This window comes from Fonsecaea nubica (assembly GCF_001646965.1).
Source record: "Fonsecaea nubica strain CBS 269.64 chromosome Unknown Scaff5, whole genome shotgun sequence".
NCBI classification, from domain to species: Eukaryota; Fungi; Ascomycota; class Eurotiomycetes; order Chaetothyriales; family Herpotrichiellaceae; genus Fonsecaea; species Fonsecaea nubica.
The window spans coordinates 413,304-437,094 of record NW_019173678.1 but is presented as its reverse complement, the minus strand read 5'-3'; the positions used below and the strand labels follow the sequence as shown (position 1 = coordinate 437,094).

The 23,791-nt window shown below is 53.1% G+C and overlaps 10 protein-coding genes across 10 annotated transcripts; 5 read left to right on the top strand and 5 right to left on the bottom strand.

Annotated features, from left to right (window-relative positions):
• Nucleotides 1–846: 846 nt before the first annotated feature.
• Nucleotides 847–2,448, top strand: AYO20_01339 (hypothetical protein; the record flags this gene model as incomplete). Its single annotated transcript, XM_022639645.1, has 2 exons — nucleotides 847–865; nucleotides 923–2,448. The coding sequence occupies 2 exons, from the start codon at nucleotides 847–849 to the stop codon at nucleotides 2,446–2,448; spliced, it is 1,545 nt and encodes a 514-aa protein (XP_022504481.1).
• A 1,239-nt stretch (nucleotides 2,449–3,687) lies between these two features.
• On the top strand, nucleotides 3,688–7,079 carry AYO20_01338 (hypothetical protein; the record flags this gene model as incomplete). Its single annotated transcript, XM_022639644.1, has 4 exons — nucleotides 3,688–4,115; nucleotides 4,166–4,635; nucleotides 4,711–6,918; nucleotides 6,979–7,079. The coding sequence occupies 4 exons, from the start codon at nucleotides 3,688–3,690 to the stop codon at nucleotides 7,077–7,079; spliced, it is 3,207 nt and encodes a 1,068-aa protein (XP_022504480.1).
• Nucleotides 7,080–8,496: 1,417 nt separating this feature from the next.
• On the bottom strand, nucleotides 8,497–9,228 carry AYO20_01337 (hypothetical protein; the record flags this gene model as incomplete). The annotated part of the gene is made up of 1 exon (XM_022639643.1): nucleotides 8,497–9,228. One exon carries the CDS (start codon nucleotides 9,226–9,228, stop codon nucleotides 8,497–8,499), a length of 732 nt encoding a protein of 243 aa, XP_022504479.1.
• Nucleotides 9,229–9,285: 57 nt separating this feature from the next.
• AYO20_01336 (hypothetical protein) lies at nucleotides 9,286–9,864 on the bottom strand (the record flags this gene model as incomplete). Its single annotated transcript, XM_022639642.1, has 1 exon — nucleotides 9,286–9,864. One exon carries the CDS (start codon nucleotides 9,862–9,864, stop codon nucleotides 9,286–9,288), a length of 579 nt encoding a protein of 192 aa, XP_022504478.1.
• Nucleotides 9,865–10,542: 678 nt separating this feature from the next.
• Nucleotides 10,543–11,493, top strand: AYO20_01335 (hypothetical protein; the record flags this gene model as incomplete). Its single annotated transcript, XM_022639641.1, has 1 exon — nucleotides 10,543–11,493. The coding sequence occupies one exon, from the start codon at nucleotides 10,543–10,545 to the stop codon at nucleotides 11,491–11,493; it is 951 nt and encodes a 316-aa protein (XP_022504477.1).
• Nucleotides 11,494–12,430: 937 nt separating this feature from the next.
• AYO20_01334 (hypothetical protein) lies at nucleotides 12,431–13,284 on the top strand (the record flags this gene model as incomplete). The annotated part of the gene is made up of 2 exons (XM_022639640.1): nucleotides 12,431–13,042; nucleotides 13,093–13,284. The coding sequence occupies 2 exons, from the start codon at nucleotides 12,431–12,433 to the stop codon at nucleotides 13,282–13,284; spliced, it is 804 nt and encodes a 267-aa protein (XP_022504476.1).
• A 590-nt stretch (nucleotides 13,285–13,874) lies between these two features.
• Nucleotides 13,875–15,156, top strand: AYO20_01333 (hypothetical protein; the record flags this gene model as incomplete). The annotated part of the gene is made up of 3 exons (XM_022639639.1): nucleotides 13,875–14,340; nucleotides 14,402–14,985; nucleotides 15,082–15,156. The coding sequence occupies 3 exons, from the start codon at nucleotides 13,875–13,877 to the stop codon at nucleotides 15,154–15,156; spliced, it is 1,125 nt and encodes a 374-aa protein (XP_022504475.1).
• A 514-nt stretch (nucleotides 15,157–15,670) lies between these two features.
• AYO20_01332 (hypothetical protein) lies at nucleotides 15,671–16,919 on the bottom strand (the record flags this gene model as incomplete). Its single annotated transcript, XM_022639638.1, has 2 exons — nucleotides 15,671–16,347; nucleotides 16,619–16,919. 2 exons carry the CDS (start codon nucleotides 16,917–16,919, stop codon nucleotides 15,671–15,673), a joined length of 978 nt encoding a protein of 325 aa, XP_022504474.1.
• Nucleotides 16,920–17,686: 767 nt separating this feature from the next.
• On the bottom strand, nucleotides 17,687–21,157 carry AYO20_01331 (hypothetical protein; the record flags this gene model as incomplete). Its single annotated transcript, XM_022639637.1, has 1 exon — nucleotides 17,687–21,157. One exon carries the CDS (start codon nucleotides 21,155–21,157, stop codon nucleotides 17,687–17,689), a length of 3,471 nt encoding a protein of 1,156 aa, XP_022504473.1.
• An 826-nt stretch (nucleotides 21,158–21,983) lies between these two features.
• On the bottom strand, nucleotides 21,984–23,540 carry AYO20_01330 (hypothetical protein; the record flags this gene model as incomplete). Its single annotated transcript, XM_022639636.1, has 1 exon — nucleotides 21,984–23,540. One exon carries the CDS (start codon nucleotides 23,538–23,540, stop codon nucleotides 21,984–21,986), a length of 1,557 nt encoding a protein of 518 aa, XP_022504472.1.
• Nucleotides 23,541–23,791: the final 251 nt, after the last annotated feature.

Here is a 23,791-nt window from a genome sequence, read left to right as displayed (position 1 = left end):
AATCATGCAGGTCCAGGGATGCGGGAACCACTTTGGGGGAAGTGTTTCTATTCGCTGCTCCTCGCTAGCTTCAGGCCAGCAGGCCCTTTAATCCAGCCCTTTGGCAATTGAGGATGCCCGACCGCGTCTGATCTCCCGGACGCCACCCTGGAAAAGCCACCCACCCAGCGTCTGGTCCAAAACTGCCTGCGTGCGAACTAAACGGCGACCGAGTGTTCGGTACCTGGCGGTACCTGGACGTCCGTGGGGCAAGCCTTGTTGTTCGCAAAAGAGCGCCGTTCTGCGAAATAAGGATCTGCCCTTTTTTGCGCACAAGGACGACAACCTACCGAGTAGTACAGCCCGGCAGACAAGGCCAGCAGGAGACGTTCCTCCTCCCACCATTTGGTGGAGTCATGCGCAAGCCTCCCTCCCTCTCTCTTCCTAGACTCTGCGCAAGAAATCCTCCTGCAAGCTCTACCTACTCTCTTCCTCCCACCGTCCCAGCCCGGAAAGCATTTCTTTCATATGTCGTGTCCTTTTTCTCTCCTTTGCCCCCCTTGTTCTGTAAAATAATCCCTTGATAACGCTGCTGCTTTCCTGGTGAACCCAGCTTTTTGAAAACGTGGTCCCCCCCCCTCCTCAAGCAAGCGTCGAGTGTGTACAGATACATCTCTTCCAACGAGACGAGAGCTATGATGAACCCATGACACTGCATTACACACTCTGCGACGACTCTATCTTGAATGACCCTCCCCCGTCGCAGTAACCACACACAGTGACATGCCATCTCGTTTACGTCCGGCTACGAAGACTCTTGGTTGGCCCAAGGAAATATAGTCCAGACCTGTCGCAATCCGGGTCAAGATGGTTGACACATTACACCGTAAGTATTCAAGCCGCTACCACTCGATACGGACATACGGGTACTGAATATCAACAGCATCTCCTGAGGTGATTGCTACTTGGCCTAAACCGAACTATGTCAATCCTGACACAAGAGGCCCGGGCCTGGTGTACATGTGTATCGTATTCGCCGCCATTGGCATCATTACATGTACAGCCCGAGTATACTCACGACTGTTTATAACCAAGGCACCTGGTCTGGATGATCTCCTGGTGGTTATCGCCCTGGGGTTCCTGACCGCCTTGACCGTCCTGGTCATCATCGGCAATAAAAAATACTATAGCGGCCGACACATCTGGGACATACCACCCGACAGCTTTGTTGGTGGACGTGCCAACATCTGGGCCAGCCTGTGGTGCTATGTTATCGGCATCACCTTGATCAAAATTTCTGTCCTGTTGTTCTATCGCCGTCTCAGCGTCAAATTTAGCAGGGCCTTCCTGATCGCAACGTGGATTGGCATCATTTACAACGTCCTGTATTTCCTCTCCTTTGGCCTGACGCTCTTGCTGCTCTGCAGTCCCCTGCACTCGTACTGGGACAGCTTCAACCCCGTCTGGGCCGCGACGCACCACTTCCACTGCGGTTCCGAGGGTGCAGCGCTCCCTGCGTCGTCTGCGTTCAGCGTGGCGGGTGACTTTTACAGTACCCTGCTCCCGCTCATCCTGGTCTACTACCTGGAACTCCCGCGGCGGCAGAAGATCGCCCTGTACGCGCTGTTCGCGCTCGGCTTCATGGCCGTCGCTGCCGGGCTGGTCCGGACGGTGCTGATGTACAACTTGCTGAACGTCGACTACGACTTCACCTGGGAGCTGTGGCTGACCTGGATCTGGGCGATTTTGGAGCTGTACCTGGCCCTGTTCGCCGCCAGCGCTCCGAGCCTGAAGCCGTTCTTTCGACATTTCTTTGTCGAGTCGCTCACCAGCCTTGCGAGGGGCTCGAGAAGACGCGGCGAATATGGCCATGACAACAGCCAAGGCACTGGGGTGGACCCCATGTCAGGGAAAGACTTGGGAGGAGTTGGAGGGAAAGGGTTGGGGACATTCACGTCCGAGACGACCAAAGGTGACGCCAGCGTGACCTTTACGACCGACCTCGAAGGAGGCAGAGGCCCTTGGGAAGGTGAACGGAACGAAAGGGCGGGATCTCGCCAGAGTTGGTTCCTGGCCGATGGTGAGAGCGACGACAACGGGACGAAGCATTTCGAACTCCGGGCCAGCCAGGACGGGAAGAAGATGATTCCCATGCGCGTGTACAAGCGCAGTGACTACCCTACCTACGACATCCCCGAGAGATCTTCCGAAGACCCCTTTGCCGACGCTGGCGAACGTACCCAGCCCTTCCACCAGCAGTACCAGTCACACCCCGCGTCTGCGGAAGAAGCCACGACGGCATTACCCCAGCGGCCAGACTGGCCTCTACCCATTATGATGCCGCCGGCGCCGTCGACGCCGCCGCAGACGACGCCAACAATGATGATGATGGGGACGGAACAGCAACACGAGCCGCGCGAGTTCCTGGCCAACCCGCGGCTTTCTTCGCCGCCCTACTTGGAGAAATAGATGTGTGTGATCGGTACCAAAAGGAACGATAAAGTCCAGTCCAGTCCGGTCCAGTCTAGTCTAGTCTAGTCTAGTACCCATAAAAATAAATGTAAATGGTAAACAAGTAACAATGACATGAGAGGACATGAGAGGAGAGTGAGAATGACGAGAGAGAGAGATAACAAGCAATCACCCACATTATACATATTGAGTAATTCACATGGTCTGCTGCAGTTGGCTGGCTGGCTAGCTAGCTGGCTGGCTTGGCTGACCTGACCTGACCTGACCTGACCTGACCTGACCTGACCTGACCTGACCTGACCTTTTCCAATAAATGTTCATGTCTGATGGGGAATTGAGCGCAGTTGCCAAATTAGGCCAAGGTTTGACAAAATGCTAAGCACCCAGCACCCAGCACCCACGGCAATCCACGCACCATAGGCACGCACCGCAGGCACGCAACGCAGCCAACGCAGGCAGCCGCCCCGCGCAGCCTCCCGCCCGTCGCCGAAAAGCTTTATTTTCTACCGAGTACCTCACCTACTACATCACCCAGTCTGACACTCTCATTAGACCGAGCCAGACGCCTCTTACCACCAGTGTCGACCCAGACATACCTGACCTATCAGCCTCACAGAGTGCGGTCTCGCCTCTCTTCAGTCCAGAGCAATCAATGCGCAGGCCAAGTCTGCAAGACGAGGGTGTCGATCACCAGCATCTGGTACTCGCCCTAGCCGTGCACCACCAGGGCCCTTCCTCTCAAGTTGACCGTCCGAATTCGAGGCACACGCCATCACCGGGAATTTCTCCTTGGTGTGCTTGATGCACCCCGTCCAGCGCCTGCTCAGCCGCAGTTGCTGTACGCCTTGCCACGATTCAGATGTTGGCGAGCTTGGGATTGGTCACCTCAGGCATATGCTCTCGCCGAATCTGCCTGCTGGTGTAGGCATGCCCAGGGCAGAAATAGCACTTGTGGTGCCACGTTCCAAGTGGTGCTTTTCCTGCTACACAGATGCCTCGTCTGAGCATTCTCGCATGTACAGAGGGCCGCGTGCTAGGCTGTGCAGTCTGCGCCTGCAAATGGTCAGGCTCATGCAGCTAGTGGTTTACGATGATTGAGCTCAGCGGCACCCTTGTCGGTCGAACTTCACAGCACATTTCACTTGACTTCGATTTCTCCAACTTCTTGCGGCAGCCATCTGCCCATTTCTGTTTCATCATGCTTTGCTTCATCACCACCCTGCCCTGTCAGAAACAATGCTAGACCCGGTCTCAGCGATCAGTTTGGCCGCGGCAATAGTGCAGTTTGTCGATTTCAGCGCCGAAGTCATTCAAGGTGTACGAGAAGTCAATGGCTCAATCTCTGGCGCCACCGAGCGCAATCGGAGCCTCGAAGTTGTGGTGAGCGAAATGAGAAATCTAGTCCTGAAGTTCAGCAAACCGCACCACTCGCAGCAAAGTGAGGATGAGAAGGCCCTAAATCGCGTTGCCGATGAGTGCAGGATTCTGGCAGAGCAAATTATCGGTCTTCTCCAGAAGATCAAGGCAGGGGATTCGGACTCAACCCTCCAAGTCGTCTGGGCAGTACTGAAGGATCGAAAATATCAGAGACAAAAGCTGGAACTAGAAGAGAGATTGGAACGTTGTCGGAACCACCTAGAATTCCAATTGAACTATTTGACCAGGTTAAACCCTTTCTACCTTGATTTGGGCAGAAAGAATAACGATCTTACAGTGCTGAGGTGAAGACCAGACTGGATACACTGGTCAACTCTGCTGAAGGTCTGGCTGAAAAATTCGAATTCCTTCGAAAGCATGTTGAGCAAGTTCGCTGCGGAACCAGTGTTGCGTCCTTCAGCCCCGAGGCTCAAGAACAAATCCGAAAGCTCGTGCATCTTCCAGACGACGTACTCCTGGAAATCAAACAGCAACGCGTTCTAAAAAGCCTCGCCTACAGTGACATGCAAACAAGATTTGAAGAAGTCCCCCAAGAACACAGCAAAACCTTCGAATGGATCTTTGAGGACACCACCCAAGGAAGCAGCCTAGACAACGACGACTCCAGCCGAGAGTCGTTTGTAGATTGGTTGTCATCCGGACGAGGGGTCTTTCACATATGCGGAAAACTGGGGTCTGGAAAAAGCACATTGATGAAGTTTTTGTGTAATCACCCTCACACTGAAAGGGAATTGCAACACTGGGCAGGTAAGCTGCAAGCCCCAAGGGCAATGCACAGTCACATCGGCCCTTGAGAAGCACAGACTAACATGTTCTTGAAAGGCGGCCGAAAGCTAATATTTGCCAAATTCTTCTTCTGGAGGGGAGCCAAATCCGTGGAACAGAAGTCTGTCTCCGGCCTCATTCGGTCGCTGCTCTACGAGACGCTACGTGCCTGCCCCGAACTCATCCCCCACGTGTTACCAGGCCTCTGGGCTCAGGCCGAGTCCTCGTCCTGGCAGGCGGACATGAAGCTCGATCTCGGAAAATTGGAGCGCCGAGCAGCAGTCTCCAGCCTCATCACGCTTCGGAACTTGTACAAGGAGCACTGTTTCTGCTTCTTCATCGATGGTCTGGATGAATTCGAGAAGACTCCTCAGGACGGCTATGGAGATCTGATCAGGCTGCTTGGCAGCTGGTCCGAGGCTGCACCGGAAGCCGTCAAGATCTGCGTCTCAAGCAGAGAGGATCTGGTTTTCATGGACGCGTTCTCTAGCGAAAGGAGATTTCGCCTTCAAGATCTAACAAAGGAGGATATTCAACGTTACGTTCGGGAGACTTTACCGATAGCAGCTCACGAACAAACCGAAGGATTGATCGACAAAATAACTAAAAGGGCTGATGGGATCTTTCTTTGGGTGGCTTTGGTGACAAAGTCAATTCGAGATCAGTTGGAGGAGGGGTACGAGCTCTCTGTTGTCGAAGAAGAGCTTGACCGGCTTCCGAGCGAGCTGCAAAAGCTCTTTGAGCATCTCCTCGAGACTATCAGCCAATCTCCCGGTTACAAGACAGCTCACCATACCTTTGCGATGGTTCTGAAGCTTAGATATTACAAGCTCGACCTGATGTTGCTGGCATATTCTTTTCTGGAACATTACGAAAAGGACCCGAGCTTTGCTATGGATGGATCATTCCCGTTTTTGAACACAGACGACGTTGGCGGAAGAAGACGAGAAGATCATGCACGCAGAAGACTGTACCGAGACTGCAGACACCTTCTGGAAGTGAAGGAAGACGGGGGAACTATCACCGTCACCCACCGCTCCATCCTCGAATTCCTCGAAAGTCAGGCTGTCAAGGACACGATGAAGTGTGATCTTGATGGCTTCAGCACGGAAGAGGCAATTTCTCAACTCTTCCTTGCGGCGTTGCGGTACAAAAGGGAAAGATTTCCCGATAGATTTTTGAGTCGTGTCGTTTATAACATCATCCTTATGCGAGACGAAAGTGGCATCAATCAAGAACCATATCATTTTCTGGAAGCTCTGAGTGCCGCGGCGTGTCCTGTCGCGATTCATGACCCTGGGACCTGTATGCAGCCACAAGAGCATAGATTGAAGATGATTTGTTATGCGCAGGGAGAGTTTTTCGTTATAACGGCTGGGCCTACGACATTGGAGCCTTCAACAGGGGAAGACCTCCTCACATCTCCTGTCTATGTTTCGGCATTTGTGGGAGCTTGCCAATACGTCGCCTGGAAGATACAACGCGATCAAACCATTATCCAAAATAGGTCCGAAATTGCTCTTATTTTATGCTGCATTGAATCCGGGGGCGTAGCGCCTGAAGCCTTTCGCAGAAGGATGAGTATTCTCGAACACCTTCTCACCCGAGGGCTCTCTCCTAACGCCATCATACACAATAGCATTACGGCGACTTGCTACTACCCTGAAGATCTGAGTTTCTGGCAGCATTTCGTCCTGCGGATTGGACTGTGGATGGGTTGGTCGGATGAGACTAAGAATGTGTTCGGCGAAGTAGTGGAGAGCTTTCTTGCCCATGATGCAGACCCTTACGTGTGGATTTCGAAGGCTTTTCGAAGTCGGGGCCGGAGGAGGAACGAAGGTCTGGAAGTGACTTTCGGAAGAGAGCGATCTAAGACTATATCACTGGAGGACTTCGACCATTCCGAAGAATGGTTCCCTCTTTTGGTTGAAACAGGCAAAACGGCTTCGCTCCGAGACATGGTAGAGTTCTGGAACTTTGATAACCAGGAGGCGATCTTGCAGTTACTGGATGCGAATGTGCGGCGACGAGAACTGATGGCGAACGTGGACGACGTGTCAAACGATCAGCTACCCAAAGACCAGGAGGAATGTGTGATAGAAGCTCTGGACACGCCTGGACCTCAGGAGGAAGCGCCAACCACATCAGCATCAACCTTGAGAGATGCGGTCGCGGAGAACCCGACGATGCAGCCTTCGACCACGAGAGACCTCTGGTGGTTGCTCCAATGGTCGGTGCGGAGTCATGTTCTTCCATTCCTGCTAGGTGAGTAGTCTACTGCGGTGAACAGATATCCTCACTATCAACTTCTGACGACGATTCCAGGCATCCTTGTGGCCTGTGCTTTGCCTCGACTGTGGACTCTGCTGACAACACAGTCGAGTATGAGAGAAGAGGGAAGAGGCGGGGGGATTTCAGAGCTGTAAGCAGTGTGCTTCGGTCTTGGTCGAGACAGGTAGCAAAGAAGCCATTTACAAGCCATGAGTTCTGGGCCTGTGCTGATGGTCATCTGCCCTCCGTAAGTGTCTTTGGCATTGGATGTATATTTTATAGGTATGAGCAGTAGGATCGCCAGCGACTTCCATATGCGGTGTTAAGGAGATAATTAATCCACTGACTGAGTGCGCTTAGGGAAACCCAGTTCCATCCAATCAAAGGGGCGATGATCTTTTTACTCATTACCAAAGGGTGACGACAACCTCTCTCTCTCTCTCTCTCTGTGTGTGTGTGTGTGTGTGTGTTTCTATAGTCCCCTTCTCCTCCTTGTTACCTTGAAATATCCAACCTTCTCATAGCCTCGCCGAGTCCATATAATTCTACACCACAGAACGCCTGTATCCAATCGAGGCGATATCACACAAAACATAACCCAAAAACAAACGATCTCCCCTTTCACACTTCACACGTGCGTAAGAGTGTGTGAGAGAGAACACACCTTGTCGCCATGTCCGAGGTCAAGTCCAAGGGCGGAGTGCAAATCGCGAAAGGAGACACGGTCACCACGCCTGTACGTACCGGCATTTCCCACTCGTAGAATGGAGAGAACAGGAGTCGAGGCATGACGAGAAACGGGTTATAGAGTCAGATGCTAATTAGGGGTTGGAGGATAATAGTATCGAGGCGGGAAACATGAGGGACAGGTTCGTCTGTCCGCGGGGGCTAGATTCGCCCTTTTTCCTTTTCTTTTCCGTTGTCACGTCGTTAAGTCGTTCCCCCTGGGGTGTGGTGTTGACGGTGTTGACGGCGTGGACGGTATGTCTAGGTCGAACAAATTCTCCCTGGTGACGACGACTCGCAACGGGCAGAGGAATTGCTGAGAGACGTCAAAGGCGCGACACACCCGCCCGCAGTGGTCTTTACGGACCAGAATGGGAAAAGGGTCGCGCATCGGCCGGGGACGTTGAGAGATTTAAGTAAGGATGAAGATAAAGATCATTGAGAAGGCCAAAGGAAAAGAGAAGAAGGATGGGGGAGAGGGAGAAGGAGGTAAGAGATGGAGGGAGAATCCGATACTATTTAGTCAGACTAACCGGGAAGATTGCTACCAAACTCAAAGTATGATCTATATAAGGCTATATGAGTACGTAGGTACTATGTATGTAGAGGCAGAAGAAGAGGGTAGAGATGGAATACTTGACCTCCTTTAACCAATTAACCAAGTATCTACCTAACTAGTCACCGGGGAGCGTGACCCCTGTCAAAGGCAAATAATACTTCAGAATTCGCATTCACATCACAGTCGTTGGTAGCGAGAGTCAGAACGGCCATGACTTTGATAAAAGCGGTCGAGACTGACTGGTCAATCACCTCCTAAATTATATTAACCCCCCCTGAAATATGAATCTACTTGACCAAGGCCATCAGGAAGCCGTCATAGTTCTTCTCCGCCACCGTCTGGATGACGACCGCGTCGACCCGGTCATCTTTGCCCACGGCCTCAATCAGCCTCCTCGCCCCGGCGACACGAGGATCGTCCTTGGCGGCCTCGTCGGCCAACAGACCCCGCCGGACGACGTTGTCGACGTAGATGCTCGTCCGGGGCTTGGTCATCTGCAGCGCGTACTCAAAGTAGGCCAGGTTGTTCTCCTTGTCGGCGTCGATGAAGACAAAGTCAAATGGCGGGCGCTTGCCGGCTTGGACTTCGGCGAGCAGCGCCGGTAGGACTTCGATGCCCGGCCCCAGGTGCACCGTTACTCGATCGCTCAGGCCCGCGTGCGCAATGTTCTCTTCGGCCACTTTTTTGTTCTCCGGGTTGACTTCGACCGTCGTCACTTTGCCGTCCTCCCCCGCCCCTGCGGCCAGCCAGATGGCAGAGTATCCCCCCAAGGTGCCGACCTCCAGAATGTTCTTCGCGCCGGTCACCTGGATTTGCAGCGATAGGAACTTTCCCTGTCCAGCGAAGACGGCAATGTCTGGCAGACCCTTGGCGAGAGAATTGGACCGCGCGAATTCCAACGCCTCGTGGTATTTGTTCCGTCCAGGGGCGAGCAGATGGGCGTTTGTATACTGGTCCACGGCCGTCCAGCGGGGATCGTGCTCATGGACAAACGAGTATCCACCTTGTGCCGTCGCCATTGTCAATGCAGTGCTCACAAATTTGTCCACCTCGACTCAGAAGGATGTTGGGAAAGGTCAGTCTGGCGTCGCTGATCGTGGTGACTCAGTCTCTCCAAGAGGACTACGAACCCTTTTAATCTTTGCTTCGGCCTCGGCCTTCCTCCTTCCGAGTTCGGCCGATATGTCTGGGTGTAAGGGTGTCGCAAGAACTGTCGCGATGGCGTATTCTCCGTCGTGGCTGATGCTGAGCTGGGCCACCTGCTCGGTCACCTTGATAGTGGAATCATCTGAAGTGGCCGTGATCTCTGGATGCGTATCACAGACGACATGGACGGCGCCGTCGGATTCAATTCCGACCCTCAGATCTCGAAAGCTGAGTAATGAAGCGTCCCAAGCCTTTTTGGCTGCCTCCTTGGACGCCCAACGGCCGGCAATCCAGGCCACCACCTGTTTTCTAGCGAGCTGGTCCTGACGACCTGCGTCATCTTGCCAGTGCGGGAAGCGGCGTCTCAAATCCTCGAGCTCGGCGGGGACAAGGAAACGATTGGCCAGCCTGACCAGGCGTCTGACATCTGGTTGGAGCAATGCCGAGATGCGGTTCGTGGCAACGATGTCGGTGCCAATTCGCAGCGCTAGAGGGAACGGAGCCCGCATTCATTCGGCTTGTCGCGCGTACCGGAGGAAGAACTCTGTGGGGGTTGAAAGGGATCTTTCCAGGGCTTTTAAGAGAGGAGCTCTGTGTAGCGCGTGCTTGTTGACTTTCTGGGAGGATTTGGAGAAATGGTCAGTGGATGGAGGGAGGACGAATGAAGTCAAAAGGTGGCCGGCAACATTGGCGAGATTGATTATTCGGTGACTGCGACTTCAGCCACGCATCAAACTCTCCTTCCCTATTAGGCTTGTCCATGGAATGGCACCGAATCAAAGATTCAGAGAAAGGGAAATGCTCGAATCATCATGGACCTCTACCACCCATTCTGCTATCTACGGGCTATTCAGACTGCTATCACTGCCTCATCCAAGTATTCCTGTACAACAGATATCGCCCGCCTCCGCGCAACTCCGCACCTTGCGGGGCCCGAGGCCAAAGACAATGAATAATATGGCATTGATCTCCTGCTTCTCTCTTGTTTGTGTAGCAGTCCCCATCTCTCTTTCCCCGCCGCAAGACCAAGACACAGACCAAATAGCCTTAAAATGAAGCATATCAAGTGTTCAGGGACGCCATACGAGGTGAGATTACGCTGTCAAGACTCGTGGGTATACAATTGTTGACATCCTCAGATTGGTCGTCAGCATGGCGAGGCAGCCAAAACCGAGGTTCACGGAAGCATGGCCTTCTATGGCGCTTACTTCAAGGAGAGGGCGAAGCTTTCGTGGCCACAGGTGCAGGATGTAGCGCGAAAGTCCCTGCCCTGGTTGCAAAATTCGTATCCAGAATATGTCGAGGAGATGCAAGGCGTTGCCGACGGCGCGGGCCTCGATCTCGAATCAATCGTCGCACTGAATGTCCGCACCGAGATTGCCTTTGGCATGGTGAGTGACGGCTGCACCGCGCTGGCCTGGAAGACGTCAGATGCGAGTTTCCTGGCGCAGAACTGGGACTGGAACTTTGACCAAACACCCAACATCATCTGTCTCTCGATCGAACAACCCGGAAAACCCCGAATCCATATGATGAGCGAAGGTGGAATCATTGGCAAGATTGGAATGAACTCGGCAGGTGTCGGCGTCACGCTGAATGCCATCCAAGCGCCTGGCGTCTCTTTCGACAAGCTTCCTTGCCATCTTGCGCTGAGGACGGCACTCAATAGCACCTCTAAAGACGCAGCAGCAGCCGCACTTCGTAAAGCCGGAGTGGCTTCGGCTTGTCACATCACCATCGCTGACGCTGCAACTGGGGGCGTTGGGTTTGAATGTACAGCACTTGACATTGTGGAAATGCCCATGGACACGGACGGCGCATTGCGTGGGTCGTGTACTCACTCCAATCACTTGGTCAAGCAGCACAAGGTCGCAGGGAACGTACTTGTCGCCGACTCCCCCTTTAGGCTCGACAGGATCCAAGAGCTAATGAAGGACATTGGCAAACCGACCATGGAAAACTTGAAGGAGATTCTCAAGGACGAGAAAAACTATCCCGTCGCTATCAACCGAGCCGTAGGTGAGAAGAATACCAGCCAAACCTTGTTTTCCATCGTCATGGACTTGAAGCAAGGCTTTGCCGATGTCAAGATGGGACGACCAACAGAGGATGGGGAATCGTTCCAGCTGAGACCATAGTGGATATTGCGACACAAGGACTGAGGCGATCTCCTCCATCCAAAGAACTTCAAGTCTGGTGTGGTGGTTTTCGATCCGTCTAGCTTATGTACAATGCGTAGGTTCGACTGAACCAATATTTTCTCATGCTGCTGTTCTCCTCTCTAATGCGCCTCCTTCCCCGAGATCTTGTTGCCTTTGTCCTCTTGCTCCACCTGTTGTAGAAATTCCCTGCCAAGGTGTTAGGGAGAGCTTCGGTAGCGAACAATGCACGTAAAACTTCTTACTGAATGAACTTCTCCTCGTCCTTGCTTGAGGCGTTGATCGGAGGTGTAGTCGATTTCTTGGCTCCACCGCCTCTCGTCAGCAGGTAGGGTAGACCAAATGCGGTGCTGAGCGTAGCGATAGCCAGCTACAAATCAATGGTCAGTCGATGCGGTCCAAGGAAGGAGGATATTTCCTCAACGCGGATTGAATTGTGACAGAGCGGGATCGATCACGGTCACGTACCCAGTGGGATCCGACCTGGCGGCCTGCGACATTGTACATAGCAACCATCTTGACGGGTTAACGGGCTTTGCGAAGGGGGATCTGTTCGAGATGGTGTGGGAGTTGTGCGGGATTGTAAAAGGATGAAGCAGTCGAACTGCGGCCCCGAGATTTTGCGTCTGAGCTGCTGGAGCTTCGTTCAATGACCCGCCGGATGCACCACGTGCTACGGTGGGCCACAACAGAGACTTGTGCGGTTGCCGCCTAAACCACCTGCGCCTCATCTCGGCGGGGAGCTGGGAGGCTCCGGAAGCTGCTGGGACGGGTCATTGCACCCAGTCAGTAACTACTACGACGCGGTCCTGAGGCCTTTATTTGCCCCCATACCATATGAGCCGGCTATATTGGGCGATAGGCAACGGCAAACGCGCCTGTTGAAGTTTTCCATTTCCGTTCGCACTCCCAAAAAATGGCCGGCAGTGAAGGAGACCGCCCAAACTCTGCCTTCCCACGCGAGCAGTTGAACAAGGACCTCCAGAAGCTGGTCGACAAGCAAGATGACTGGATGGACAACTTTTACGAAGGGGCTGGGCCCGACACCACCGACACGAGCATGCGGTATGCCGCGTATGCGAACCGCCTGCGCACCATCATGTTGAGCGCCCATCGATATGTTGCGTACACCTCGGACATTGGCGAGTCCTTTCGCCCGGTCGCACACCCTATACTCGTTAGAAGCGCATACGCGGTGTCATGGGCATACGTGCTCGGTGATGTTGGGCACGAGGGATACAAGGCATACAAAAGGAATCAGAGGCTGCTAAATCCCCAAGCTGACGGGGGCTCCGATGGTACATCGAAAGAACCTCTGGGCAAGGCCGATGCTGGGGCACCACCACAACAACCCATTCATATCCCTGCGATCGAAGACTATCGGGCTGTGATGGCTCAGCGAGCTATTTTCCAAAGTCTCGCATCGATGGGCTTGCCCGCGTTTACGATCCACTCGATCGTGAAGTATTCCGGGAAGGCGCTCAAGAGTGCGGCAAATCCAGCTATTAGAACTTGGGCCCCGATTGGAGTGAGTGAAGCGTCCCGAGACTTTTTTGTTCGAAACTGACAAAATCATAGCTTGGTCTCTCGGTGGTCCCGGCACTGCCATATCTGTTTGACAAACCCGTGGAGGAGGCTGTAGAATGGACATTCTACCAAGCATTCAAGGCCATCGGCGGAGAAAACGCAGTCGGCAACAGACACAGTACAGGCAGAAAGGAGGCCTTGCAAGTTGAAGCAAAGATTCTCAAGGAAAAGAAGGACTTATAATGGCGCACCCAGGCTCAACGGGGAAAAGGGGCTGTTTGACCTCTAAAACATTGTTGTACACATTCGACTGTGTCTCGCATATAAAGCATTTCTACTCGATTTGTCTACCCTCCCATGACAGGTAGCCGTTGGCGGTCGTTACATGAGCGGTTAACCACCTACGAGCTGGTGAACAGCAGGTCGAGCAGATATAGAGTCTGTCCATGTAACCAGAGGGAAATATACATCTACTCAACCTGACAGTGTCGTCTCATTCCTCCGTCGCTCTACTCTCTAGATTTGCAATAGCATCCAAATATATGGTCAGGCTCATGTTTGGAGAACCGGGCCGATATCGCATCGGTGGACAATGACCCGAAGGCGCGCAGGGACTCGATTGAAATTCCATTGTTGCGGCGTAAAATTAAATCTAATAATTTCTCAAGTTGACAATGATCTTGCTCAGCAACACAGTCAGCCAGACGACGACGATCTCGAAACGATCGGGTACCTCTGCGCGGTCTATCTGATTCCCCACACGAGCTTTAACGCCCTCAAATTCAAGGTGACACGGCTTCAATGCACGACGCGCAGGAGCCCCCGCCATCACCATGCCTCAGCCACAGCAGCAGCAGCAGCAGCAGCAGCAGCAGCAGCAGCAACCTCTGCTCGAGAACAAAGACAACGACAGACTCTCGGAGGAGCTGCCGGTTTGCTCGAAGGCGGTCTCTATCCCCAAACCCCACGTGCACCTCCCGTCGGTGGGAAAGGTGTCGGTTGAGCAGAAGAAACCTGTGCAGTGGAACACAACGAATCTGGGGTTGCGACTGGGCGCAGATGTCACCTCTGCTGCGAGCGCCTCGGTCTTGATTGCTCCTATCATAACTGTTATTGACCGGTACGTGGATTCGGAGAGTTATGATATCTTTGGATTGCATGGGAGAGCGGACCAAGCGGGCACCCTTCTACGTGACTCAAAACTTGGTCCTAGGGTCTGCTTGTTCAATGTCCTGCTGGGGCTCTGTCCGGACCGGACGCTGGAAGTAGGTGCCACTAACAGCAAGGACCAGATCCATAGTTGAGAAAGCTGCGAATGGCGCATCCTTCTCGTCCTGCCTCTGGCGATCCTTGCATCCAGCGGTCACCCGTCCACATACATTCATCTTCTCCAGGCCATTCCTGCTTATCTTCGCCTTGTACTTGTCAACCTACACGACAGCCAACGCTGTCGATACGCTCTACTCGACAGTTGCGTCCAAGCCAGCCTCTACAGTCTCTTCTGGCGCGACCAAGTTCATTGCGACCTCGTCGGTGAATATGAGCGCGTGTGTATATAAAGACTCCTGCTTTGCGCGGATGTTTGGGGCCGCGTCCTCTTCCCCAGGGGCGACCGTCCCCAGACTCTCTTACGCCCTCTTTGCCGTGCGAGATAGTCTGACGATCTTTGCGTCTTTCAATCTGCCGTCCATCATCGCGCCACAACTCGCGAACCTGCCTTTGGAGCTGAGGTCGCGGTTTTCTCGCATTCTCTCCACGGAGTCGGGCAGGATGAACACGGCCCAGTTTATGGCGCCGGCTGCCATCCAATTGATATCGACTCCGATCCACCTGCTGGGATTGGATCTGTACAATAGACAGGGTCGGTTGGGTTTGAGAACACGATATTCTCGGGTCGTGCGGGATTGGGGCGTCAGTGCTTTTGCTCGGATGGGAAGGATCATTGTGAGTCCATGGCTATTCTTCATGCGCTCTATCAGATTTCTACGTTGTGGAAAGGGGATGCGGAGATCGGGAGCTAACCTGTTATCAAACCTACAGCCCGCATTTGGCGTTGGTGGTGTCGTCAACGCGAACATGAGGAGGAATTTCATGACGAAAATCGAAGAGTCATGAGACCTATTTGACACCTCCAATGACTCTTACGGCGTTAAGGTTGTTTCTGGGCGGGCTATCTGCTACTATCCTCTGTGTTTTGGAGGACAACATGCACGAGATAGCCAAAAGTTTGGGATAATGGGTTTATTTTCTCCTCGGACTCGGTATCTGCGGCCGATGGTGTCCAGGATCGTTCCAATGTACGATAATGCTGTCAGTCATACATACGTGGGCGTATGTCCTCTCGTGCTGTCGAAATGTCTCGACTCGGGCCAAGCCAAGGCTGAACGTGGCAGGGAGTTGAGTTGGGTGTGATGTGATGACCTTGTGGATCTCGAGGATATGAAGGCGACTCTGCAGCAAGGCCAGCGAGGGCGTGCGTGAGACCTGCTTCTGGAATCTTGGGAGGTGTTCCTCTTTCCCTCCCGTAGATACTCGACTCGCCAGCTGAGGGCGTGGCGTGCGTGCGCAGTAACACAATACAGTTTGTGTGCCCAATTCACTCGCACAACCTTCTTTGGTACCTGCGGTACTACGCACCATAGCTCTTCCTCACCTTCTCCCTCAACAGATCCAACCCGACAGCCCTCCTCCACCACTCGTCCCACCACCCGACGGGCCAGAAGGTGCAATTGTAGAACCAGGTGCGCCAGGCGCCCGTGCCGCGCCAGATCTCCACGGGCAAGCCACGGGCGCTCCTCTCAGAAGAGGCTCTATTCCACGGCGTGAGCACGTCTCTCACCACATCGGCGGCCCATTTCTCCGGGTCCTCGCGGATGGGGAACGCGTTGCGCATCGCGCTCTCGGTCTGCTCGCGCACGGGCGCGTAGATGCTCCCGCGGGGCAGACTGGCGCGTCCGTCCTGGTGGTTCGCGTGGAAGTGCGAGTGCACGCACCCGGTCTTGAGGTCGACGACGTGCACGCCGAACGGCTGCAGCTCGATGCGCATGTGCGTCGAGAACATGGCCGCGGCGGCCTTGCTGGCGTGGTAGGCGCTGTTGTGGGGCGTGGGCTCGACGGACGACACGGACGTGTTGTTCAGGATCAGGCTGGGAGGGGTCCATGTAGAAGAAGAATGGGCAGAAGGTCGGGCGGCGTTGATGAGCAGTGGTAGGAATGCCTGTGTCACAGAGATGCAGGACCATACGTTCAGGTCGAAGAGGGCTTTGGCGTCCGGGATGGAAAGGTCCGCGACGGGCATGTTGTAGCCTGGTCGTGGATAGAGTTAGTTCTTCCGCCACAGGTTGTCAAGGACTCAGGTTGAGGTGTATGGGGAGGATGCTTCCTGAGGAGGAGACAATGCGACATGGTGCTGGGCATGCCAGAATCCCATCCCTGTATACTGGAGTCCAGCCTTTCAAGACCTCGGAGCCTCCCAGAAAGAGCACGGCCCCCAAAATCAACAGAAAAAGACAACCTCAACCAACAGAAGAACCAAAATCCCCCTTGGAAAAGGCCAAGAGAAAAGACAGAAACGTACCTCCACCGGCATTATTCACCAGACAATCGAGTCTCCCCTCGTCCTCGCCCTCCCGCCGCGTCAACCGCCTAACGACCTCGACGCAGCCCTTGATGCTCTCCTCATCCAGCACGTCCAGCGTCAAGCACTCGATCCCCAATTCCTCCAGCCGGGCCATCTTGTCCGGGTTGCGCGCCGTGGCGAAGACGCGCAGCCCGGCCTTGTGGAAGGCGATGGCCAGTGCGTGGCCCAGACCGTGCGCCGAGCAGCCCGTGATCAGCACCGTTTTGCGCGTGTCATTTTGTACGGGGGCGGTTGTCATGTTTTTGGGTGCAGTGGTCGGAAGAGCTCTGCGTGGGCGTGACGTGACGTGAGGTGTGATTTGCTATGCTATGGATACGCAATTCTCTTCTCTTGTGCTTTTGCGGTGGCCTCAACCCTCCTCTCGAGTCACTCCCAAAGGGTCTTGTTCCTTCTGTGGACCAGGGGTTTGGTTGTCTCTTTGACAATCTGTGTTTGTCTGTCGAGTATACCCAGTATGTATGTAGTAATTGAGGGCGGAGCTTCGACAGAAGGACGGCAGAAGAAGACGTCAAGTAACCCGACTGATTCGGGCTAAACCGTGTAGCCAAAAGAGGAAGGTGGATGACTATTTTCCTCTGCCATGTCAACTCCCCTTTCTCCAGCCTTGTGACCATCATCTATATATGAACCTGTTGATGCTGCCACGGACAATCAAAAACAGGACCCTCAAGAACAATATAAGTGCTACGCCTGATACGATAACAAGAGCGGCAGTCGAAGTGTCCGAGGCTAGATAATACCGAGTACACGTCTACACGCATTTGGGGAGGAACCACTGAGAAAACTGAGGTATCAGGAGCAGAGACGCTATAAAAACAAGACAAACTAAAACCAAGAGCGGACCTGGTATATACATTATGATGATAATCTTCCTCCAGTGCCGCCTACACGTCGCCCCGCAAGAGACCCAAATCGGACACCAGTGCTTCCATCGTCGCATCATTCTTCGTATCGGTAAACATTTCCAATCTGGACAAACCCAACGACCACGACTTCCTGCAGGCCTTACCGGGAACTCTCTGTGCTAAAGATTCCCGGTCTTTGACCTGTTAGGACAATCCGTTTTCTCGGTCCCTGGACATCTCCATTATCAATCCCTCTTTGTTGTTGGTTATGAGCACTAAGCCCTTCTGCAACAAAACCAATCGAGTAGGCACCAAAACCGAGCGCCGCCAGAGTCAACACTGTGTACTTAACTCTGCGCATGAACCGTTTCAAGAGACCCTCGTCTTGTGTATCATGACGGCCCCTGGCTAAGTCTGATGCTGCCAATTTTTCGTCTGGCGCCGGAGGAGGCGACGAGGATGACAACGCATTCGGACGGATGGTTCCAGAGAACACATTCTCCTGCCTTCGCACTCTTGGTTGATTGCCAACACGACAGGGTACAGGCGCTGTGGGAGCTGCTGGGCCAGGGACCGGATCCAACTCGGTTGGCAGCTCCTCCAACACCGTAGCAGTTTCTTGATCTGGTAGCCGAGAAGAAATATCAACCCCGGATGTTTTCTCCTTTGCAGCCTGTGTCATACTTGAAGTTGTGACGGGTTCTGCTTGCTTCTTTTGAAAAATCAACATATTCTCGGTCCCATTGTACAACGAATATCCTGCTCTCTGCATGGTTTGGAAATGCTTAAGGAATTCCGGCGCTTGTTTAAGGCGGCCCAAAATCCCGATGACATTGTTGGATTTGGGCATTTCAGTGGTCGGTTGATTCATGGGAGAGAAGTTGATCTTCTCGGCCGCGGTGTCGTACGTAAGAATGAGATAGGGAGAATCGAACTTTCTAATTTTCATGCTTTCGATCGGCGGGGGTTGCTCATCATTCCACACTGGTGATCCTGAAGGGGTGTGGACCGGTTCGGGAACCATTTTTGGTTCCTCCTTGTGAGGCTGCACAATCGTTTGCGTGCTAGATTCGATCTCTGTGTTTTGCTGATTCTCGCTCTCACTCGGGCCCTCGACCGCATCGACACCTTTCTGCACTTTAAGGTCAATCCTCTTCTTACCAAAGTCGGAGCCTGACAACTGAGGAGCATTCCAAGCAGTAGCAGGTCTCCGGCTTCCAATCCGTCTTATCGTATTCTGAGCTTCGTGTAGTTCCCTTCTCACTTCTTTTGCCCCTTGCATGACGTCGCTCAGCTTGTGAAGAGGCGGCTTCACTTCCTCTACTTGTTCTTGCACTTCTGCTTGACTTGAAGCTTGTCGGAAACCCTCAACCTCTCGAGCCTTGACCTCGACATCACGAAGCTCGGCACGGATCTGCTTCGCCTCATCCACCAGGCTCGCAAACTTAGGCTCGAATCTGCCAATGTGATTATCAATCACTGGGTTTGTGGTGATCCCTGGTCGGACACTTGCGGTAGAAAGTGGGTGAGGTTGAGCTAGGTCGCGCTCAGACGTGCTGGAGGCAGAAGCCACAGTTTCGGCCTCTGGAGAAGCTTGTGCTGGCTGCCTGTGTGCAGCGTTGATGTTTCCATATTCGCTTTCGTAGACAGCCTGTATATCTGCAGCCAGCTGCGACATTTGGGCCTTTTTCAGTTCCTCCTCCTTCTTCGCGTTCTCTGTCGCCTCACGCAAGTCAGCTGTGCGCTGCATGGCTTTGCTTTCATCAGCGAGGACTGTGTGTGAGGGCGTGAAAGTCGCCAAACCTTGGGGCTTGATGTTGGACTTGTAAATGGACGGAGTTTTGGGTAGCGATTCGTCTTTAAAGACGAGCTTGTCGGTCAATCCCTTTACGGCATCGTGCCGAATATACTTCTTGTAATTCTCGTTCAAGTTCGTCATGGAGTTCATCGTTTTGGCTACGATTCCATTGGGATACTCCCGAATGTGCTCCCAGACATTATTGAGGGTTTTGGTCAATCTTTTAGTCGGAATTTCGAGCTTTGGAGTCTTGGGCGAGACGATACTTTCGTCCGCGGCATCTTGCTGTCGAGCCTCAAAATCCGTTTCGAGTCTTTTTCTGGCTGTCCTCTTGGAGTCTCCAGTCTCTGGTTTCTCACTTGTTAAGGCCGCCGGTAGGTCGTTTGTTCCGACTTGTTTCTCTGTCAAAGAAGTGGACTGCGAGGATGCAGATATTTGCCGGTCAAGAGCAGTCTGCAGCCGTGGCGACTTGCCAGTTTTATCGAGAGCTGTCTTTCTGTTCACTCTTTCGAGGGTCGGCTCAAGCTTGTTCTTGGTTTCGCTGATTGTTTCATTGAGAGAAGAGCTATGTGAATTTGTTGCAATTGCTGAGTCCTCATTTCTCTCACGGAAACCTTCTCTAAACAGCCAATCCGAAGCATTGGTCTCGGCTTCTTTGTGAGCTCTTGCTTCGTATGTAGTTCCTGAGAACAGCGGGAGAGTGTCGTCGGGCTCAGGCGATTCTCGGGGTATCTTAGGAGCAGTAATATCGCTCGTGACGGTCTCTGACTGTGGGTGTTCGCTAAACTCTGTGAAGAGAGCAGTTGTGTCAATGTTGTTACCCTTGGCCCGGGACATCAAGTCCCGTAGTTCTTCTTTCCTCGAGCTGTGGAGGCCTTCAGTTTTTGTACTTGGAGCTGGATATTCGTCGGTCGGGTTCTTTTCCGAAGCACCATAGTCGTAGACCTTGTAGGGTTTATACGTCTTGACTGGTATATCAACTCCATGTTCCTGGAAGAACAGGCTTTTCAAGAATGGCTGCTTCGAGTACTCGTCAGACGACGCTTTATCTTCTTTGCGGCGCTGGGGTTGCCTTTCAGGCTCTGGCACTGCCGAGGACTGCACTGGTCCAGGCTCTTCCTTCCGTTCAGGTTCTGCGGTACGCTTCTTTATGGGAACCTTTCTCATGGAGATTGGGTCGTATTCATATTCTTCCTCACCAACGTCAATAGTCGACTTCCTTACCTCTTGCTTGTCTGGCTCTGTTTCGGAAGAAGACGTTCTCGTTTCTGCTGCCGCTTTGGTAGCCACACTTGGAGCAGGGCTTGGCTCTTCAATATTGTGCTCCTTTTTGATCTCCTTGGGGTCTGAAAACCAAGAGAAAGACGTCCACGATGAGTTGTTGGCTGACGGTGGACTCTGGAGCCGTCTCCCGAACAGAGTTCCGTATGGATCTCGCGCTATAGCACGGTCAACAGCCTCTCGGAAAGCATCAAAGTCTTTGTATATGGTCTGAGCATGATTGTCTTGTTTATTATCAGGCTCTTTTGGTCCTTGGCTAGATGCCCCCGTAGAAGATAATGGCTTATAGTCGCAATAGCGGTGGGCCCAAAGGCGATGGTGACGCAAAGGTCGAACATATGCATCTTCTGACTCCCATAACGCTCTCCTCCGAAGTACTTTGTAGTATCTTGATTTCATAATTTTGTGATGTCTTCTGGCACGCTCTTCAAAATCCTCTGCGGGGGACCAGGGGCTCCCTGTCTGCCGTCCCCACCACCAGAGTGTTCGGACTTGGACTGCACTGACTCGAGGGGTGCGAGAGGCCACGGCTCTTAGACATAGGACCCTCATGTTGGCAGAAAGGGTGTCTGTTCGAAAAGAGGCCATTGAGACTCGGGTTGACTCGCCTCGAAGCTGACGGTGTTGCCTGCGTTGAGTGAATAGTGGTTCTGACTGGAGGGTTGAGATAGAGAGGGTCTAGGGCGAAATCCGGAGAGTGTTGAGGATGAAGGGGGACTCGATGAGGTGGCGGTGTCGCCAGAAAGCAGCTCGGTATCGTTCGTGGCCAGAGGACCAGCAATGGCGGGCCCGAATCCGACCGTATCAGGTAGACATGAGGACGCACTTGACGATAGAGGGCTCTCGCCCTAAGACAAGTGATGGTCTCAACGCCTTTCGTGGTCAAGAAAGTGATGGCTGACAATCATAGCAGCGCATTGAAGGATGACCAATTGGCTAGGCAGATCTAGCTTGGGTGCGTTGGTGCGTAGAGTGAGCATGGGTGACAGAGGAGCACATGGAGGGGTAGTGGACGAGTTAGCGCAGCCATCCAATAGCGACACGTACAATGCGGGATGCGGAGAAACCGCGTTCCGCCGAGCCACCAGCGCCGCTGTGGAGCGAACTGGACTTGGTAGATTAACTCTCCCTCTCGCGTCATGACTGTGGCAGATATAGCATATGGCTTGGGATAATGTGCTGAACAATGGCGTATATCCTATCAATTTCGGGATACACATGGAACGCGGCCCTCTCATCATCCCAGACAATCGCCCTATCCAAATTGACCTAACATTATCTTCAGCCCGCAGAACAACCGAATCGCTTCCAAGGTGGAATGAGATCCAATACAACTGTAGCTCAAGAGGGGGACATAAAATCATATCGTACAACTCGTTCACTCGTCGCCCCTTTTCTTGGTGATGGTGTCCACGACCCTGCCGTAAAATTTGGCTGCGTTGTGTCTTGCAAAAGTGATGTCCTCCGTCAGATAGCTAGGCATTATCTTCATCATCTCTTGATCCCGGTCGCGGTCCAGCAATGGTGTGTACAGGTACTCCGTTTCCTCGAAACTCATACCCTTTGCAATTTCCTGGTCAATAAACAGTCTGAAATGCAACGCTGTTTGATTGTTAGCTTGTGAACATATGAACCATAGGTCAGACTCACTCCCGTTACGACCAGTCTGGATGCATTCGTATGTGTCACCGTCTTCTGTCTTTTTCACGTTGAGGATAACAAGTCCTGTAAGGTCGCTGTACAGGTCCTCCTTCATTTGTGCTATCTGCACAGCCTGAGCAGCTTCTCCCGGGAGGTGACGTTGTGCAGAACTTTTCATCGCGCTGCTAGGAGGTTTCGGGTTATCAACCGACGATGCTCGTGCTGCTACCAGCTTGGCTTGTAGTCCTTTGATCTCGTTTTGGGCATCGGCCAGAGAGGTTGAAAGCTGCAAGGATGTGTCGCGCATTTGTTCCATCTCTGCTTCCTGGTTCTGTACCTGTTTGTGGAGCATGCGTGCCTCGTGCGCTAGAGGGGCTTGTGTAGCCAACTCCTTCCGGAGTGATGCTATTAGGTTGTTCGATGCCTGTATAGTCGCCTCACACTGCTTGCGGAGCTTCTCCATATTCGCGTTTGCCTCGTGTATGCCCACTTCTTTGAGATTACGGTACTTCAAATCCACGTTCTCGAACTTGCGGGTGATATCTCCTAGCTTGCGCCGGAGGTTGGGATCACCTCGTTCGGTGTCCGACGCACTTCCTGCCCGCCGTCGATAAGGCGGATCTTGCCTCGTTCTCGATGTATCTCTCACAGTCGCCCTGCCTTTTGGTGCCATAGCAACTTCCGATTCTTCCCCAATCTCTTCACTCTCCTCGTGAGGTGTTACTACTGCAGAAGATTGAGGTTGAAGAGCTATTTTCGGTTTTGTAGAAGTGCTTATTTTGGCGGAGATCTTTGGAGCTTCCCTCTTCGTACGAGATGCGGCGTGTTTCGAGCGCACTGCCACGGGTGATACATCTCCATTCTCTCTTTCCACATGTTCATTCTCGGCCGTCTCTGCAGCATCATGCGCTGTTTTCGCCTTGGTTTTGGCGCGCCTCCCCCTTTTAGCTTTCGGCGCGGTTGATGATATCTGCGCCTCGGAGTCTCTCAGCGTCTCATCGAGGTTACCATTGGAATCTTGGTCGGCCGTGTGATCTTCGACCGCCTTGCGCTTCACGCCAGCAGTTCGTCTCGAAGAGGGGATTTTCGCGTCTGATGCAGCACTCTTTTCTGATTTCGACTTTGCTTTTGAGGGCATTGTGACGCGCTGTCTTTTTTTGCCGCGTTTTGTCTGCGTCGCTGTCGCGGTGGTGGCATTGGTCGCGTCGGAGGCAGAAGACAGAATCGAATTTTCGTCGATAAAAGGTACCGCTTCCTCCATGTCGGAGTCGATCAGGTCTGCAATGCCCTTCATATCAATGTGCGATCAGTAAATGTCAGCCGCGACGGAAGTGCAACAGGGCCGTTTGAGAGGCTGAATAGAATCCGAACAGGAAAGTGAAGTAAACAAAGCGGTCCTGGCCACCAGCCACCAGTGGAGTTGGGTTTTAGGTTAGCCTCGGAAATCCCACTAGCCACAGTTGAAGTGGCAACTCAACAGGATAGCCTCATCACAAGACGAGTCGTCTGGTGTCGTCGCTTTTTCATATTATCAACCTCGAGCAT